This window comes from Lynx rufus, unplaced genomic scaffold (genome assembly GCF_022079265.1).
Source record: "Lynx rufus isolate CCGP_SWC_20201006 ecotype Redwood Valley unplaced genomic scaffold, mLynRuf1.p SCAF_23, whole genome shotgun sequence".
In the NCBI taxonomy this organism is placed as follows: Eukaryota; Metazoa; Chordata; class Mammalia; order Carnivora; family Felidae; genus Lynx; species Lynx rufus.
In genome coordinates, this window is record NW_025814838.1 from 1,308,058 (window position 1) to 1,326,724 (window position 18,667).

At 46.1% G+C, this 18,667-nt stretch overlaps 1 protein-coding gene and 1 non-coding gene across 5 annotated transcripts in view; both read right to left on the reverse strand.

Moving 5' to 3' along the window:
- Nucleotides 1–18,667, reverse strand: part of SRCAP (Snf2 related CREBBP activator protein) — a 35,800-nt gene that overhangs the window by 9,791 nt on the left and 7,342 nt on the right. For 2 of the 4 annotated variants that reach the window (XM_047087878.1, XM_047087879.1), the window contains exons 7-26: nt 17,985–18,207; nt 17,589–17,869; nt 16,872–16,962; nt 16,641–16,730; nt 15,959–16,147; nt 15,545–15,873; nt 15,265–15,442; nt 14,336–14,472; nt 13,939–14,108; nt 13,631–13,823; nt 11,861–11,997; nt 11,583–11,769; nt 9,934–10,103; nt 9,271–9,536; nt 8,778–9,062; nt 8,129–8,293; nt 7,186–7,452; nt 5,348–6,846; nt 893–1,158; nt 554–756 (exon numbers count right to left, since the gene is read on the reverse strand). In XM_047087878.1, the coding sequence (XP_046943834.1) occupies nt 554–756; nt 893–1,158; nt 5,348–6,846; nt 7,186–7,452; nt 8,129–8,293; nt 8,778–9,062; nt 9,271–9,536; nt 9,934–10,103; nt 11,583–11,769; nt 11,861–11,997; nt 13,631–13,823; nt 13,939–14,108; nt 14,336–14,472; nt 15,265–15,442; nt 15,545–15,873; nt 15,959–16,147; nt 16,641–16,730; nt 16,872–16,962; nt 17,589–17,869; nt 17,985–18,207 (5,326 nt within the window). Of the gene's footprint in view, nt 1–553; nt 757–892; nt 1,159–5,347; nt 6,847–7,185; nt 7,453–7,670; nt 7,857–8,128; nt 8,294–8,777; nt 9,063–9,270; nt 9,537–9,933; nt 10,104–11,582; nt 11,770–11,860; nt 11,998–13,630; nt 13,824–13,938; nt 14,109–14,335; nt 14,473–15,264; nt 15,443–15,544; nt 15,874–15,958; nt 16,148–16,640; nt 16,731–16,871; nt 16,963–17,588; nt 17,870–17,984; nt 18,208–18,667 lie in introns of all 4 variants that reach the window. The other 2 variants (XM_047087881.1, XM_047087880.1) reach the window with 2 other exon arrangements.
- Nucleotides 17,053–17,181, reverse strand: LOC124518097 (small nucleolar RNA SNORA30/SNORA37 family). Its single transcript, XR_006963626.1, has one exon. It is a non-coding gene; the product is annotated as a small nucleolar RNA SNORA30/SNORA37 family (small nucleolar RNA).

Consider the following 18,667-nt stretch of genomic DNA (forward strand, 5'->3'; position numbering starts at 1 on the left):
CTGGGTCCATGAAAACACCAGTAAGCTGAGCCAGTCATAAACCACTATTCTCAGAATTTCTCATTAAGTAAACACTAAATGTTCTTGTGGTTTAAGCCACTATTGGTCGGTTTTCTCTTACTTGCAGTCAAATGCATCCTAACCAAAACCAAGAAAAAAGTTCCTTGTGTTTTCCCAAAAGAAAAACTGGTTACCATGCAGTCTTGTACCACCACACACCTTTCCCCACGAATCTGAAAACTCTGTTGTACTATCTTATCTGTCACCGTATCCCAAATGGTTAGCAAAATACAACAGATATTCACAAAATAATCACTGAATCAATGAATAAATGAGTTAGCACACATTTTCAACTTTCATCAAATTCACAAATGCCAAGAATATAGCATAAAGGCCTACATTTCTCTGTCTTGCCTATAAGCATAACCTGAACAACTGTCTAATGTTTAATGAAATTCACAAAGACCTCATGTACAGCAGCTCTCTGAAGTAGCAGTATCGCTACTAAAAGAGGGGAAGAGGTCAAGGGATCCTCACTGGACAATGAACTTACCACAATCATACTGGATGAGCCTCAAGTCAGGGAACTGGGTGCGCATGTTACACACAATACGATGCAAGGGGCGAGCCCGGGGCCAGAGCTCACAGGCCAACTGCTCCTGGAAGGCTGCCTGACGTGGGGCCAGCCAAGGAGGTGGGTGGCAGGCATGCAGGGAAGGGGGAGGTGCCTCCACAGGAGGCATGACAAAGATGAACCTGTGAAGAAAGAAGGCAAGCAGTATAAAAGGTGGAATTCTGAAAGGCCCCAGAAGTGCACCTTCACCAGCCCTAACCACTACATCCACTCAGAGGCCCCAAGACCCGCTTCCCATTAACACTTAGCCCTGCCAACCTCTCAATGATTTCTGACAGCTGGTCTAGTCGTTGCTGGGGAAACAGTACAGCCTGGCGGGCAGCCTCGGTATAAGTCCAAAAGGTGGGGTGGCTGGGGCCAGGAGAACGAGGGCCGATGGGGCTGGCAACAGGTTGGGGCAGGGTACAGAAATCCAGGACTTCAGTCCCATACACAGGTGCCAGGGCCCCATGAGCCTCACTAAGTTGGAAAATCCGTTCCAGGCGTTCAGACCGCTGCCGCTTCCGCTTTTCCTCCAGAGAGTCCTGGGATGAGGAAAAATACACACACACACACACACACACACACACACACACACACACACACACACACAGAAAAAGTAATCAGTATCCTCACAGAAAACCTGACCATTCCTCCCCAAATTAACCATAACTGATGTAAACTGTAAGACTCAAAATTACATTATGTTTTTAGTGGTTTTCCAAGTTGTCAATAATGAATGTTATACCTCTCATAAGGTTAAATGAAGTAACTTCTCTGCAAGAAAAAACTGATCTTCCCTTGTATGCTACCAAAGCAGAATGCCTGAATATTTAAAATTAAGACCTGCATATCCAACAAGCTTATAAAATAGAGGATTTCTGAGAATTTTCTTAAATAACTCTGCAACACTCAAGTTAATTTACTTCCTTGAAGTGGATCCAAAACAATTATTAAAAGCCTTCCTCAAATTCCTGACCAGGACACAGAGGGGCTAATCAAATCCATGGCAGGTTTCTGCCAAGGGCCAGACTGGAATGGGGTAGGATGGCAACAGCTAATCAGACATCTAGGTATCATCACCCTAAGAGAGAAAAGGGGAGTGCCCTGGCAGATAGGAAATCTATAGAACTTTGATCCAGTTCTTCCCCATCACTAGCGTTTTCGGTTTCACAGGTTGTGACAGAACTCTTTTCTGCAGCACTTACCACATTTGTATGATTCTTTGATTAATGTTTTCTATCCACGAAACTGTAGCCCCATATTAACACAAAACATATTTGATTTTGCTATTCTCACCCACTATCTAGCTGTTATCTGGCACCTAGTAGGCTGTCAATAAATAGTTGTTATTAGAACGAACAGATGAAAGAGGCTGGATCCTAGCAGACAGTCCTGAATAAAAGTAGTGTCCCAAATTTCCCTTCTTGACTATTCCCTTTAAACTTGACCTCTTGGCTCCTGGTGATCAAAGTGAAAAAGGAAAGCATCCTAGCAGAACAGGCCAGGGTCTCAAGAGTAGTAGCAAAGAAGAAAACATTTGCAAATCATATTTCTGAGAAGCTATTTGTATTCAGAATATATAAAGAATTCTTTCAAATAAAATAAAATAAAATAAAATAACCCAATTAAAAAGGTCAGGGGTGCCTGGCTGGCTCAGTCAGTAGGGCATGTGACACTTGGTCTCAGGGTCTTGAGTTCAAAACCACATTGACTATAGACATTACTTAAAAAAAAAAAAAAAAGGTAATTCAAAAAAATTATAAAAAATTAAAAAATAAAAATCAGGGGTGCCTGGGTGGCTCAGTTGGTTAAGCATTCTTTGGCTTAACTTTGGCTCAGTCATGATCTCGCAGTTCATGAGTTCGAGCCCTGCATCAGGCTCTATGCTGACAGCTCAGAGCCTGGAGACTGCTTCAAATTGTGTCTTCCCCTCTCTCTGCCTCTTTCTTGTTTGCACTCTCTCCCTCAAAAATAAACATTAAAAAAAATTAAAAATAATGCAAAGGATCTGAATATCTAACATTTCTTCAAAGAAGATACACAAGGGCCAACCACTGAAAAGATGCTCAACATCATTAGTGATAGCGATTAAGAAAACACAAATCAAAGGGGTGCCTGGATGGCTCATTTGGTTAAGCATCCAACTTCAGCCTAGGCTGTGATCTTGCAATTTGTGAGTTTGAGCCCCATGTCGGGCTCTGTGCTGACAGCTTGGAGCCTGGAGCCTGCTTCAGATTCTGTCTCCCTCTCTCTCTGCTCCTCTCCTGCTCATGCTGTCTCTCTCTGTCTCTCAAAAATAAATAAATGTTAAAAAAAAATTTTTTTTTTTTTTAAAGAAAGAAAACACAAATCAAAACCACAAGATACCACTTCACATCCACTAGGATAGCTACGTTGGCAAAAATGTGGGGAACTTGAAACCCTTATATCCTGCCAGTGGGAATATAAAGTGGTACAGCTGCTTTGAAAAACAGTTTGGTAGTCCTCAAACAGTTAAACACAGTTACTATCTGACCCAGCAATTCTGTTCCTGGCATACATCCAATAGAACTGAAAGCATATGAAAGACACAAAATCTTACACATGAATGTTCATAGCAGTATTATTCATAAGAGCCAAAATGTAAAAATAATCCAAGTGACCCCATCAATTGATGAATAGACATATTAAATGTATATCCACACAATGGAATATTATTCAACAACAAAAAAAGGAAGTACCAACGTATGCTACAATGTGGATGAACCCCAAAAATCCTAAGCTAAATGAAAAAAGCTAGTCACAAAAGACCATACACCACACGACTCCATAGGCAAATCTAAAGAGACAGAAAGTAATGGTTGCCAAAGGTTAGGAGAGATGGAATGGCTGGAAGATGATGGCTAAGGGTGTGGGGTTTCTTTTTAGGAACATGCAAATGTTTTATAGTTGACTGCAATGATGGTTGCACGTATTCGTGAATATACTAAAAGCCACTAGACTGTACACTTTACGTGGATTAGTTGTATGGTATGTAATCTTTATCTCAAGCTGCTTAAAGAAAAAAAGCGTTAAGAAGTTTCTACCTACTTGCAGAGCAAACAAAATTTAACATAGACCATAAGGTGACCACCCTTGGGCAAGAATCTAGCTCTCTTCTACTTTGAACAAGCCAGACCAACCTGACAGCATTAGAAAAAGATGAAAGGTGGAGTCAGTGGCACTGATGGAGTGGGCGACTGGGGCTAAGGCAAAGAATAAGAAGCAGCTCTGAAAATAAAGGGAGGGGCACCTGGGTGGCTGAGTTGGTTAAACCTCTGACTCTTGATTTCAGCTCAGATCATCATCTCACAATTTGTGAGTTCGAGCCCTCCAGCGGGCTCTGCACTGACAGCGCAGAACCTGCCTGCGATTCTCTCTCTACCCCTCCCTCTGTCCCTCCCTACTCCATCTCTCTCAAAATAAATAAACTTAAAAAAAGAAAACCAAAAAAAAGGGAAGAAAAGAAGAAACAGACAAAGAAGGACTGGAACGATTTTTTAGATCTTTTTTCCTGTTAGTTCCCGAGTTATTTACTCTCATTTGAACTGTAAGCTGAACTTAGCCAAACATATACGGAACCATACATATGACAGGAAAAAAAACAGCTATCACAAAGCTCATGAAAGGACAGGGAACAGAGTTCTTTTATTGCCCACTTAATCACCGTGAAGGTTTAAAAAAAAAAAAACAAAAAACATGACCATCACTCAGAGGATCATCTTTAGGGAACTGTATTCCATGACTTCCCTCAGAAATTCAAATAATAAACACAATGGTTCTAGCAACCAAAAAAAGTCTATCTCTGGGGAATGCCTCCTGTGTGGAAAGGAGAAAGCAACAGAGTCAGCACATCTGAGTTTTCACAACTCATGTAACCTTTATAATTTATAACATCATATAGTGGGCTAGTTTCTTCATCTATAAGATGGGGCAATTAGATGCCAACACTAACTCGACAGTGAGCAAGTACCAAAAAGACCAATAATAACAAGACAGCCTTGAACATATCAGTAATTCATAGTTGTAAAAGCACATTAGGGAGGCACCTGGGTGGCTCAGTTGGTTGGGGATCTGACTCTTGATTTTGGCTCAGGTCATGATCTCATGGTTTTTGAGTTCAGGCCCCACATCAGGCTTTGTACTGACAGCATGGAGCCTGCGTGGGATTCTCTCTCTCCCTCCCTCTCTGCCTCCCTTGTGCACATGCTATCTCTCTCTCAAAATAAATACAAATTTTAAAAGTATTTAAAATAAATAAATAAAGGCACATTAGGTCCTCAGGTACCCCTCTGAGAAAGGCAGAATATGGATTATTATTTTTTAAATGTTTATTTTTGAGAGAGAGACAAGAGTGCAAGCAGGGGAGGGGCGGAGGGAGACACAGAATCCGAAGCAGGCTCCAGGCTCTGAGCTGTCAGCACAGAGCCCGATGTGGGGCCTGACTCCACAAATGGTGAGATCATGACCTGAACCAAAGTCAGACGCTTAACCAACTGAGCCACCATGCCACAATATGGATTATTATTCCCATTATACAGATAAGAGTACAGGCCCAGGGACTTGTCCAACCGCACACTCAAGCATCAGGTTTACAAAACTAGGCTTTGTAATTTACCAAGATAAAAATGACATTATTCTATTCCATCCACTCTACCAACACTCCAAAGAAACCCAACTGCCTTCCCTCTCCTTTGAGGCAATAAAACTTACCAGATAGAAAGGGGAACGAGGTGGTGGTGGGGGTTGGCGTCGAGGCCGGGGACCACTGAACGAGGTAGCAGTGGAAGGAGGGCTGGGGGGACCAGGGCGCAACGTCAGTGTCTCAGGCTCATCCTTGGGAACAGGCAGCCGGGATACCATGGTGACAGGCAAGGGAGCAGCGCCAGATGCCGAAACCACAAGGGAAGATGCCTGGGAAGCTGGGGCCTGTGTTGAGACTGGGGCCAGCGCCAGAGTCTGGGCTGCAGCTGGACCCAACGTGGGCACCGGAACTGGGGCAGGGCTCAAGGTCAATGTTTGCACTGAAGCTGGGGTTAGGAGTGAAGCAGATGACGATACTGGAGCCAAAGTCAGCGTGTGAGCTGGGGCTGGGCCCACTGGAGAAACTGGCGTCAAAGGGGGAGCCAGAGACAGCGTCTGAGATGGACCCAGTGGTGGTCCTGGTGCCAAAGACAGTGTCTGGGCTGGAGTTGGTACTAGGGATGACGCTGGAGTCAATGACAATGTCTGAGCTGGAAAAGGCCCCTGAGGGTTCCCCATTCCCAAAGAGAGGGTCTGAGATGGAGATGAGCCCCCAAGGGTGGATGCTAAAGTTGGGGCTAAGGCCAGTGTCTGTGTAGAAGCCGGGCTTGGGAGAGGTGACGGAACAGGGGCTGGTACCATAGTCTGAGTTGATGATGGAGCCAACACAGGAGCTGGGGCTGGCACCAGTGAAGAAGCTGAAGCTAAAGGAGTTCCTGGAGTAGATGAAGAAGCTAGAACTGGAACCGGAGTCTGCGATGGAGCCAGGACAGGAGCAGGACCTGGCGATGGGGCCAGGACTGGAAGAGGAGCCAGAGAAGGAGCTGGAGAAGGAGCCAGGATTGCTGTCTGTGGAGCCACCATGGGAGCCAGAGAGGTGGCTAGAGCCTGAGATGCAGAAGGTGCTGGAGCCAGAAGGGAAGCCTGAGCTGGAGCTGGATTTGGTGCTGCCGGAAAAGGGCTGGCCAGAGCAGAAGCTGGTACCAATACAGGTGAACATGCTGGGGCCATGGCTGAGTTCAACCCTGGAACATGTGAAGAGGCTGGAGCCAACAACAGAGGGTGACCAGTTGCCTGAGATGAAGACAGGGATGGAGTTGTGGCCAAACCCAGAGTCAAAGCTGACGCTGATGGGGAAGCCCCAGCTGGTGCCAAAGAGGGAGGTCCAGGAGTCGCTGAGACAACAGGTGCCAGTGTTGGAGTCACATTGGTCAACAGAGCCGGGCCAGAGGCCGAAACAGGCAAGGAGGCCGAAATGGGGATGGTGAGTGGAGCTGAGGCCGGGGCAGGAGGCGTGGTAGAGACAGAGATGGGAAGTGAAGATGACACTGGGATGGAGACCGTAGAGGACACAGGACTAGCAAGGGGAGAGGAATTGGGAACCGGCATTGGAGAAGCTGGCCCAGGGAGTGGGGACTGCACGGGGAGAGGAGAAGAGATGGTCAAGGGAGCAGCTCCGGGTGCTGAAGCTGTGGAGACAGAGCATGAGTTAGCCCCAGAATTCTTTTCTTGCCCTATTATCTTTTCCCTTACCCCCACACTTCACATGTTTCCCAGAAAACATTCACTCCCACACCATGAAGTCAAAGATTCAAGGAATCTGACAATTTAACATTTCCTTTCCCTCCAATGTTCTAAGAAGTAAATTCTAAAATGAGGCAAGGGCTCAGCAGCCTAGTTCTGGGGCCTACTACAAAGCAAGTCAGTATGCTGTTAAACAAGGAATCTGTTGTGACTAAGAAACCCCTCGGGGCCACCCTATCTCCATTCCTGGCAAAAACATCTGCTCTTAAGCCACCTGGACTCACCACTGACTTCAGGCGAAGGACTGTGGACCAGCTTGAGAAGGGGCCTCACCAGAGTGGACGTGGGAATGGGGGCTCGGGCAGTACCCAGGGTAGGTGTGGGTAGCCGGCCAGGGGTTAACGTGGGGCGTGGAGTCAACACAGCTGGAAGCCCAGAGCTTGGAGGCCGGGGTGCTGGGGCCAACGGAGGAACAGGAGTCAGTCCATCCCGAGGGGCCTGTCTCACTACAATCTTCACCACGCCTGTATTATTCACCATGGTTGGTGGCACTGCAAGAGGAAGCTACATTGAGGGGAAGGTAGAAAAGAAACAAGAGACCCAAAGGATGGAAGAAGTCCAGGGGCAGGAGAGGGCAGCAGACAGATACTGGAGATACTGACAAGGGAAAACAACATTGAGGGAAGGCTGGACAGACAGTAGCCCAGGGCATGCCTGAAAAGACCAAGGCCAGCAAGGGCTAAGTAAATAGGAAGGCCAGGCGCCTCACCCTGGTTAGCAGCAAGCGGAAGGCTGAGGCCAGTGGGGGCAAGGGTGGTGCTGGGGGTCGAAGAAGGCAGCACAGAGACAGGGGTGGGGCCAGGGGTCGGGGCCACGGCCTGGATGAGAGCCACATGGGCAGGCTGGCTGATGAGGTGGTGCTGCCCCCCTGCTGACACCAGGTGCACCACATTCCCTGGGTTAAGGGAAGAGAGAAAGAAAGAGAAGCAGCTATCAGCCTGAGGAGGGTAGAGGCAAGGGCAAGAGGAAAAGGAAAAAACAGAGAGGGGATAACTTCTCTAGAATGACCTCATCCCTTTTTCAAAAGACCCCTTCCAAACATTCCCCTGGGCCCCACCCACCAAAAGCTAGGGAAAGAAACATAAAGGCTGACGTTTGAAAAGAGCAACAAAAACAGAGACAAGGAAGTGGAGAAAAAAGGCAGGACAGGGGGTGGGTTTTACCTACTTTGCAGCGGGCGGGGCTGCCCCACAGCAAGCTGGCGCACCTGCGCACCAGTCAAAGTCAGCTTGTTGCCCTGGATCTGGAAGGTGAGAGGTTTGCTTCCCCCTGCACTAGCCACTGGACGCTGTGCCAGTGAGGCCAACTGCCCGATGCTGACCACTTCGCCTGCTAGGAACAAAGAAAGAGTCTAATGTAAACAAGGGTCATCCTAATGCCCCTTCACCTGATGAGGCACAAGCCTCCAATTCCTCCAATCCTCCCCCTCAATTTATCAGGTTCCAACAAACTCAGCCTTTGATGTGCTACTCCTTCCAATCCCACTTGTTTGCCTAGCAATCTCCTTTACGTCCTCTAATGGTCTGCCACCATGCTGAGTTTATCACCACTCCCAACTCTGTGCTGCTCTTTTACCTCAAATAACTTTCTGCTGCTAGGTTTATCACAATTTACACATCTCTGTGTCATCTCCCTTATCAGCCTCAGGACTCGACAGCTCTTACTTGATTATGAATTTCCAGCATATGGCAAAATGCTTTATGTACATTAGCTACCTAAAATTTTCTTTCACATTTCCTGGCTTTTCTCCAACCCTGTGGCACATAAACCTTCCTGCCATCTCAAGTCTTTCACTCACAGACTCCTGAGAACTTACAGGGCAGGCGAGCTTGCATATCAGGAGACAGGATGAGGCGCTGTGGCGCAGGAGTAGTAGTCGGCACTGCCGTGGTGGGAGCAGCGGCTGTGGCGGTAGAGGTGGTGGTGGCGGCGGAAGGGAAAGTGTAGCCCGGTGGCACTGTCAGAGGCTTCAACAGGCTGGATGAGCCTGGAGGTGGGGCAGGGCTTAGGCGAACAGGAGCAGGTGGGGCTGGCTTTAGGGACAGGGTTGGTGTAGGAGGCCTTGAGGTCCCACTCAGGACCCCCAGGGGGGATGGCAACACTGTAGACACAAAGCAAACACCTGTCAGATATACCCTAACTAGAGCCTTAGACTGCTCCCCAAAGCCTCCATGCACACTGCCAACCCATCAAACAGCACACCTATCTCCAATCCAGCTTCCTCATCACTCCCAATTTCATTATTTCTTCCCCAATCTGAGTAATATACATGAGGTACTCCCCAGCATCTTAGCCCCCTGGTAACTCACCCTGGGGCAGAGGCGCACTGTTTGGCTGCAGTGGAGGCAACACAACGGGGCCAGGAGGCCGCGATGTCGGAATAAGTGGGGGCCCAACAGGCGAGGCTGACACCATCAGTGGTGCTGGCAGCACTGGGGGGGTTGGGCCAGGTGGGGGCTGGGTGGAGAGCTCAGGGCCTGGAGGGGGTCGGACCGGGACAGGGCCCAGGGGGGTCCGTGGGCTATTGACCACCACCACTGTCCGGCCTTCTTGCTTGGGCACTGGCTGCAGCATCCTATGAGGACAAAAAGAAGAAGGTTGGTAGGGAGAGAAGGAGAATAAGGTATAGGGGAAAAAAAAGGAACAAGGAAAATGAGGCAGAAATATATGACAAGGTAACAAAAGCAAAGGGGGTAAAGGGAAAGGACACAAAGGAGAAAAAGGGAAAGAAACTTGAGATGACTGAAAAGCACCAAAGAAATGGAGAAAGATCAGTGACAAACATGAGGGCCCCTCCCAGTTCCCTCTTCTAGTTATTCTCTCCCCCAAATCCTTCACAGTATTTTGCATCAATCCCACATAAACATTCCAGCCTAGCCTCCAACTCTCTCCTTTCCACCCCAATTTCTGCCCCCAGCCAGCTTTAGCCACTTTTTCTAGGAACCCATCCCTTTATCCCTCAGCCCTGGTACCTGTTGACCTTCATCTTGACTGGTTTGGGCCGGGGTGGGGGGTCAGGAGCAGTAGCCACCTCTAGCAGTACCCGGCGGGAGAGGCGGTGCCGGGGTAGAAATGTGTCAGCCTCATATCTAGAGACACGACCCTCCAGGCCAATAAGATCAAACCGACCCATGTCTATCCGCTGGTACAAGAAGGAACACAAAAGCATGGTGTCAAAGGGACCAATATGGCAATGATTTCTTGGATATGACACCAATAGCACAGGCAACAAAAGAAAAAAAAACTGATAAACTGCACTGCATCAAAGGATCCTACTGACAGAGTGAAAAGACGAGCCATAGCATGGGACAAAATATTTGCAAATCATGTACCTCATAAGGGGTTAATATCCAGAACATATAAAGAACTCCTACAACTCAACTAAGTGTAATTTAAAAATTGCCCAATTAAAAAATTGGCAAATATCTTGAGTAGACCTTTCTCCAAAGGAAATATACAGTAAGTACATGAAAAGATGCTCAACATCACTAATCATTGGGAAATGCAAATCAAAACCACAAGGAGGTACCCTCACTTCACACCCATTAAAAAGATAGCTATTATAATAAAACAGAAAATAAAAGGTGCTGGCAATGATGTTGATAAATTAGAACCTTTGTGTACTGCTGGTGGGAATGTGAAATGGAGAAAGCGCTACGGAAAACACTATGGAAATTCCTCAAAACATTAAAAATAAAACTACCATATGATCCAGCAATTCAATGTCTGGGTATGTACCCAAAAGAATTGAAAGTAGGGACTCACACTGATATTTGTACACCCACGTTCACAGTAACATTATTTGTAATAATGAGAAGATGAAAATAACCCAGCTGTCCCTTGATGAATAAACAAATAAACAAAATGCAATATATATACACACACATATGTGTGACTACACATAGATACACAAAGATACAGAACAGAATTATCCAACTTAAACAAAGAAGCAAATTCTGACACATACTACAACGTGGATGGACCTGAAAGACATTTTGCTAAGAGAAATAAGCCAGTCACAAAAGAACAAATACTATATGATTCTATTTAATAGTCAAACTTCTACAAAGTACAATGGTGGCTGCCAAGGGCTGGAGGAAAGGGGAGAATACAGAGTTACTATTAGTGTGTATGGTGTTTCAATCTGGAAAGATCAAAAAAGTGTTGAAGTTGGATGGTGGCAGTAGTTGCATAATAATGTGAATGTACTCATGCCACTAACCATATGCTTAAAAATGGGTAAAATGGTAAAACCTGTTGTGTATTTTACCGTAACAAAACCAAATGTTGGGGGGGGAGCAACCAAAAAGAGGGAAAGGAACAGGAAAACAAAACATTGTAAGTATTACTAATATGCTAGGCACTTCCAAAAACATTAACACAATTTTCACAAACATACCACAGATAATAGACCTTGTAATCAGTACTTTCAAGGGCAAGCAAACTTAGGGTTAGAGATTAATAATTAGCTTGCCCAAAAATCACACAGCTAGAAAACAATGAAACTGAGGGAATAGTGCTGAGATTACAGGGAGGTAAGGATGCAAAAGATCGGACGGCAGCCTAAAGAAAAAGATGCAGGACTGGAATAGGGCCAATTATCTTGGGAGCAACTACTTACCTGGAGGGGATGGACATCAGTGGCCCTTAGCACCAGAGAGGCGGTGCTGAAGCAGATTCCTGGGGTGATGAAGGGGGAGGTAACAGGTCGAGGGTCAAACAGGTTTGGATGATTGCAGACTTTTCGCAGCTGCATCAAAATGTTGATGACACTCATGAAATGGCCTGTGGCTAGTGTCTCCTTAGTTCTGGGAGAGAGGAAAAAAATACATGGAGCACCCTGACAGTCACATCTGTTCTAACACAGCATCACAGGGCCCACCCTCTGTCCTCCCTTACGTGGTCTGTGCCATGAAGTCATCATAGAGACATCGTTGGCGCTTGGAGAGCCGGCAGCGGATAACATGCTCATATTTTTTAGGCATCTGCTTCTCAACATCCACCTTGACTCGGCGCAGCAAAAAAGGCCGCAAAACCTAAAAGCAAATAAGCAGGTGGCTGACAGGAGAAAAATGGGCACTGAGCCCCAACCTAGCCCCTCTACCTGGGTCTTGGCCTGATGACCAGCAGAGCACTGGCTTAACCCTTCAGTAAATACTCATGAAGCCATGAAGCATGCCAGGAACCAATCACACAAAGATGAGTCAAAAGTAAGCCCTCTTCCCAGGACTTTACTACTGTTGAAGGAGATATGCATAAAGATGATGATGACGACACTAACCTTAAAAAAATTATTACAGGGGCGCCTGGGTGGCTCAGTCGGTTAAGCGTCCGACTTTGGTGAGCCTGAGGGTCATGATCTCACGGTCCGTGAGTTCGAGCCCCGCGTCAGGCTCTGTGCTGACAGCTCAGAGCCTAGAGCCTGTTTCAGATTCTGTGTTTCCCTCTCTCTCTGACCCTCCCCCGTTCATACTCTGTCTCTGTCTCAAAAATAAATAAACATTAAAAAAAATTTAAAAAAAATTATTACAAAAACAATGAGGGCAGAGCAACTAACTCTGCAAGAAGGATGGCTCAAATTACACTTCAAGGAGTAACTATAAATCTGCAATATTATGAAAGTAAATCCAGGAGAGAAGCTGAAAACAAAAATTGTGGCAGTGACTACACCATAGAAAACAAAAAGCAAATCTGAAAATCCCAAGAGGTAAAACCGGAGAGGACATTGTCTTTATGTGTATTTATTCTTTTTTTAAAAAATTTTTTTAATGTTCATTTATTTATTTTCAAAAAAGGGAGTGTGGAGAAGGTACAGAGAGAGGGAGAGAGAGAGAGAATCCCAAGCAGGCTCTGCATCACCAGCATGAAGCCCGATGTGGGGCTCAAACCCATGAACCACAAGACCATGACCTGAGCAAAAGTCGGACACCCAACCAACTGAGCCACCAGGAGCCCCAGGACATAGTCTTCAAATTGCTATGGAAGAAATGAAAAATAGGAATAAAATGAAGGAAAGAGATATAACTAAAAACAACCTTTTGGTTTCTAGTTTAATTTACGAAAATGATGGTATGATTGAACAACATGGAGTAGATATAGTAGGTTACAAGACTTGAGTTGTTTGACTTAGAACAGAATGAGTTCAAGAGAAACTTTCAATTAAAGAAATCAAGTCAAATTTAAATACAAGTTGACTGGTATAGAGAGTCACGAGAATAAAAATACACGGAGGATCTTTAGGCCTTAAGATATGTCAATTGAGAAAAAAATAAAAATAAGAATACTGAGATGTTATTGAGACAATATTGAGAATATTAAAAGCTGGACAAAGGAAGAGGAGCCAAAGAAGACAAAAGAAAAAAAGAAAACAAATAAAAACAAAGAAAAAAGAGATCCCGATGAAAGCTGAAGAAAGCCCAGCAAGGAAAAAATCTAAGCAATGACTGATCAGCAGTGTCATTCTACTCAGAGAATAAAGACAGAAACGTCACCATTAGGAAAAAACAGGTAAAATGATGACTAAAATGAGGCCACTCAATTTGGCATTGGGTTAGTCACTTGACAACAGTGAATTTAGCCCAGCACTGACTTTCTCTCCATAATGGTTTTCTAGGTATTGCCCTTCGTTCATTATTCCCAATACCCCTGACAAACTGTTATAGGCCCTACCTTGTGGAGACGTTTGACTAGACCTTCATTGTACTCTTGGCTGCCCTCAATCATGCCAGTTAGGGGGTTAGAGAACCATTCTTTAAATTCACGATGAGACTGGAAGACATGGGGCATCAAAAAGTGCATCAAAGACCACAGCTCCATGAGGCTGTTCTGCAAGGGAGTTCCTGTGAGGAGTAGGCGTCTCTGGCTGCAAAGAAACAGAGGAAATTAGAGGGAAAATGGTCAGCAAGGTCCCAACCTTCCAAGCATCCCACCCTTCAGGTCAAGTCAACCCTCCTACAAACCCCCATTTCCATCTCTACCTGTTGAAGTTGAGCAATGACTGCCAACGCTGCGACTTGAAGTTCTTGATGTTCTGAGCCTCATCCAGAATGAGATAGCGCCAGTTCTTGCGGCGGAAGGCCTGGTGGTCCTGCAGCACCAGCTTGTAAGACGTGATACACACATGGAAGGCATTGGGCTTGGTCCAGCCCTAAGGTATTAGGAGAAAGCACCAGATAGTGGGGTGAAAAGAAAAGAAAGGAGAAAGGGAAGATATGCTAAGGTCCTCAAGGAACATAAATCAGACTGAGAGAAAGACAAAGTCCCAGAAGCAGAAGGGAGCAACAGAAAGGGTAGGGGGAAAAGCTCCTCTGAGGAAAGGGCCTAAGAGTAAAAGAGCAATCATTCAAGGGGAAGTGATCACATGGAGGGGCAAACCTGCCGCTTGAGCTTCCTCTCCTTCTGGGCTCCATAATAGGTGAGGATTTTAAAGCTGGGGCACCACCGTTTCAGCTCCATCTCCCAGTTCAGCATCACACTGGTGGGGACAATGATCAAATGGGGACCCCAGTTACCTGTTTAGCAAAAGAATGAGAGATGTACAGCATGGTGACTATAGTTAATAATACTGGATCGCATATTTCAAAGTTGCTAAGAGGGTAAATCTTAAAGTTCTCATCACACACAAAAAAATTTTTGTTAACTACGTGTGGTGGTGGATGTTAACGAGACTTACTGTACTAATCACTTCACAATGCACACCAGTATCAAAAAATCATGTATACCCGAAACATAATGCTGTATGTCAATTACACCTCCAGTTAAAAAAACAAAATAAACTTAGAAAGATTTTAAGCAGGAAAAGAAAAAAAAAAAAAAAAAGAATGAGAGATGGTAAGGAAATATAACTTTGGGAGTTTTTGTTTTTTTTTTAATGTTTGTTTACTTTTGAAAGAGAGACAGAGCATGAGTGGGGAGGAGCAGAGAGAAAGAGGGAGACACAGAATCCGAAGCAGGCTCCAGGCTCTGAGCTGTTGGCCTGACATGGTGCTCAAGCTCACAAGCCACGAGACCATAACCTGAGTCGAAGTCAGATGCTCAACCAACTAAGCCACCCAGGTGCCCCAAACTTTGGGGTTCTGTTCTGGTTCCTGAGGTATAACCCTGACCACTCTGTCCTGATGGTCCTTCCTAAGAATCCTAGCACTTAAGCAAACATCTTTATAGTTACTAACCAGAGTCAATGAAGCTACTACGATAGCAGCAAAACAGTGAGTGTTTTACCATCCTGCAGCTAGGGTCACCATTAAACAAGCTTTGCAGGGAGCTGGCCAAGCAGCCCAAGACGAAAGGCCCTGCCTTGTTACCTTTTTCACAGGCCAAGTGGGCAAGTAGGGAGATGGTCTGGATTGTCTTGCCTAGCCCCATCTCATCAGCAAGAATACCATTAAGCTTCTTCTCATACATAGTAACCAGCCAGTCCAGCCCAATGTGTTGGTACTCTCGGAGCTGGCCCCGCAGGAGCAAGGGAATGGGGGTCTTCACCTGGTAGGAGGGAGAGAGGCATCAGGGTAGAAATGAGGTATCAGTTGCTGAGAAACAGCAAAGTCAAGATAAGAGAAAACAGAAGCTGGGGCCTGGGAATACCTGCGTAGTGGCCAAGGTATAACCCTTGGGCTGAAGACTTTCAGCTGCTGCAGCGATGTCAGTAATTTCCTTCTTAGGGCCTAGAGTAGTGGCAGGCCCTGGGGTGGGAGGCCCACTGCCCCCATCTGCCTCACTCTGCTCTTCATCCCGGGCAAGCAAGTACTCCACCCCGAAGTCATCATCTTCTTCCTCTTCCTCATCTGCTTGGCTCTGTGATCGAGACTCCTCAGATTCCTCAGACTCAGATTCCTCTGATTCTGAACTCCCGCTTGTTTCTTCCTCTTCTGAATGCTCATCTTCCTCTTCCTCGCTCTGCTCCTCAGCAGATTCTAAAACACAAAACGAAGGCTAAGTGCTCACCATACCTACTCCTCCAGCGTCTCCCCTCCGATGTGCCCATGACCACACATCCACCTGATTGACTGCTACTATCCTCTTGAGGAACCTCTTCAGCTTCTGTAGCCCCCTCTGGTTCACAGTCAGAGCTGTTAGCCTCAACCTCATCTTCATCTTCCTCTTCACTACTCCCAGAGCCTGGGGCAGAGGCATCAGAAGCATAGGCTCCTGCATACTGCTGCAGCAGCTCCTCCATAGACAGCTCACCTGGAGAAGAAACGAAGGATAAGCTTTTGGGAACTTCAAGGGAAAGGGGGCAAAGGAGAAAGGGAGGTCTGAGTGGTGCCAGATCATTTTACTTAAGTTTCTATAGACACTACTAGGCCCAGGTCTGAAGGGAGGTGAAAGAGTTTACTTTAAGCACCAGCTACTAAAGCCAAGCCCCACAGCCTGGGCTGGAACCAGGGATGCTGCTGCCTCCCACTGTGAAAGATAATATCAAACTAAATCTCTCTTTGAGGTTCAAGTCAAATAAGCTTCTTACATTAGTTCCACTAAGCTGTCACATCACTTTGTTCAAACTTACATCACAACCAGTCCTCAAATTCTATTTATAATTATTTGTTGACATCTGTCTCTGTCATTAGACCTGGAGTTCCTCCAAGGGGGATAAAAAGTGTCTTATTCATCTCTTTATCCCTGGCACTCTGCACAGAGGAGACACCAAATGGATGTTCAGTAAACGTCTACTGAATGTCACCTTCTCGAGCCAACTCGCTCAGTTCCATGGCATGATCCACCTCCCCTTCCAACTGCTCCTCAGCTGCTATAGTATCCTCTTCATCCTCCGCTAGGAAAGAGAATAAAGCAAAATCAATGGCAACAGAATCATAGAACACAATCCCAGTGGAAGACAAGAGAAAACATGAAATGGTAGGTCCAGAGGATTCAAAGAGTAAAGGGCCAACAGGACAAAGAGAACAAGCCTGACCTTCATCCTCATTGGCAGTAAACTCTTCATCATCCTCATCTGGATGCCAGGGCTGTTTGTTGCGCTGTGTGACAGAGGGTGAGGGCTTCACCTGTATGGCAAAAGATAAAAAGGAAGAAGACCTAAGGTTAGAGCAGCAGGAGAAAGGTACAATGTTGAACATGATATCACAGAACAGTCTCTCTGTCCCACTGAATGACAGCTGCCACTGGCACAGTCCCAGGGCAAAGATGCAATCAAGGGTTTTCTTTCAGCACCAGCTACCAAATCCTGGCCCCACTGCCTGGGGGAGGACCTGTGAAAGTGCTAGATAAGGCCCCCAACACCATCCCCATGCGCTCACACATATGGAGAAAGAGAGAGCTTAGGTCCAGAAAAGACTTCAAGATTATCATCCCAGGTCCAAACCTACAAACCAATAGGGAGTATTAGGACCATTTCACAGAAGTGGCAAGAACCAGAGTTATCTTTTCAAGACCGTGAGGCAATTAAAGAGTACAGTATACTCTTCCATTACAGCATTAGGAAATGCCCATCTCAAAATACAACTTGCCCCAAACACAGGCTCTTCCATATCCATCCCCAAATGAGAGCCAATCGCCCTTAACCAGGGAGGACTCCTGAAAACCACAAATGATCTTACAGACCAGAACTCGGTCCCTGAACCTCTACCTCTGCTCCCACTCTGAGCCCTTCCTCTACCCATTCTCCCTATACCTTTAACACTTGAGAGGGCTCTTCTTCTTCACCACCTTCTTCAGGCCCATCTCGAGTGTCACTGTCACGAGATGAGGGGGTTCTCGAGGGGCTGGAAGGCCCTCCTAGCAGCTGAGGGGGAAGGGAACGGAGCAGCTCTTCCAATGGCAATTCTCCCTCACGTCGAAGCAGCTCAATCTCACGCCTCTGGGTCTCTGCATCATTGCCTTCCTGTTGTTCTTCAACCTCAATCGTCTCCTCATCATCCTCTTCCTCCTCCTCTTGGGGTTGGAAGTCCCCATCTATAGCAGGAGAACAAGGTCACAAAGTCCACGGGGCCCTGCAAGCCACAGGGTGGGTTTTCAGCTCTGGAAAGGGTACATAAGGAAGAGTAACAGAGCCAAAGAGGACACACACCTTCATCATCCAGCCTGGAAACCGGGGGTGGAGGACTAGAGGCAGCTGAGGAAGAGCCAAGGCAAGGGGAAGAGCCAGCTTTGCTGGATGCTAGTGGCTGGTTGAGGCTCTGAGACAAAAGGTCTGAGTACTTTTCAGTTTGCCCCACAATGAAGTCCAGGTGCAGGTCCAGAGCTTTTTTACGCTTTTCCTCCAACCGGGACTGTTGCTTGAATTGCACCACCTGCCACAGCATGAAATGGACGGTCACTAAAATATTCATGTATTCTTTTATCCAATATTTAGAGAAGCCTCCTCTATGCTAGGCCCTGAGCTGGCTTTCCAAGAGGGAAGAGCTAAATGACCCTAAAGGTGCTTTTGACGAAAGCACAAAGGGAGCACAAGAAAGAGAAGAACCAGTTTAACTTCAGGCAGCAGGGAAGATTTACAAGTGTATCTGGAGTTGAATCTTAAAGACTAAGTACGTGTTCCCCAAGTGGAAATGAAAAAAAAGGCATTGCTTGGCAGCAAAAAGACCATAGGTAAATTACCAGAAATGTACAAAACAAAAGAACAATTGAAGTGGAAAAGAGAAGTTAAGGAGCTGGCAGGAGACAAAACTAAAATACAGAAAGAAACCTGGTAGTACTTGAGAAACAACAAACAATATATAAGAACAATTTGAGAACTTTGATGTAAACATT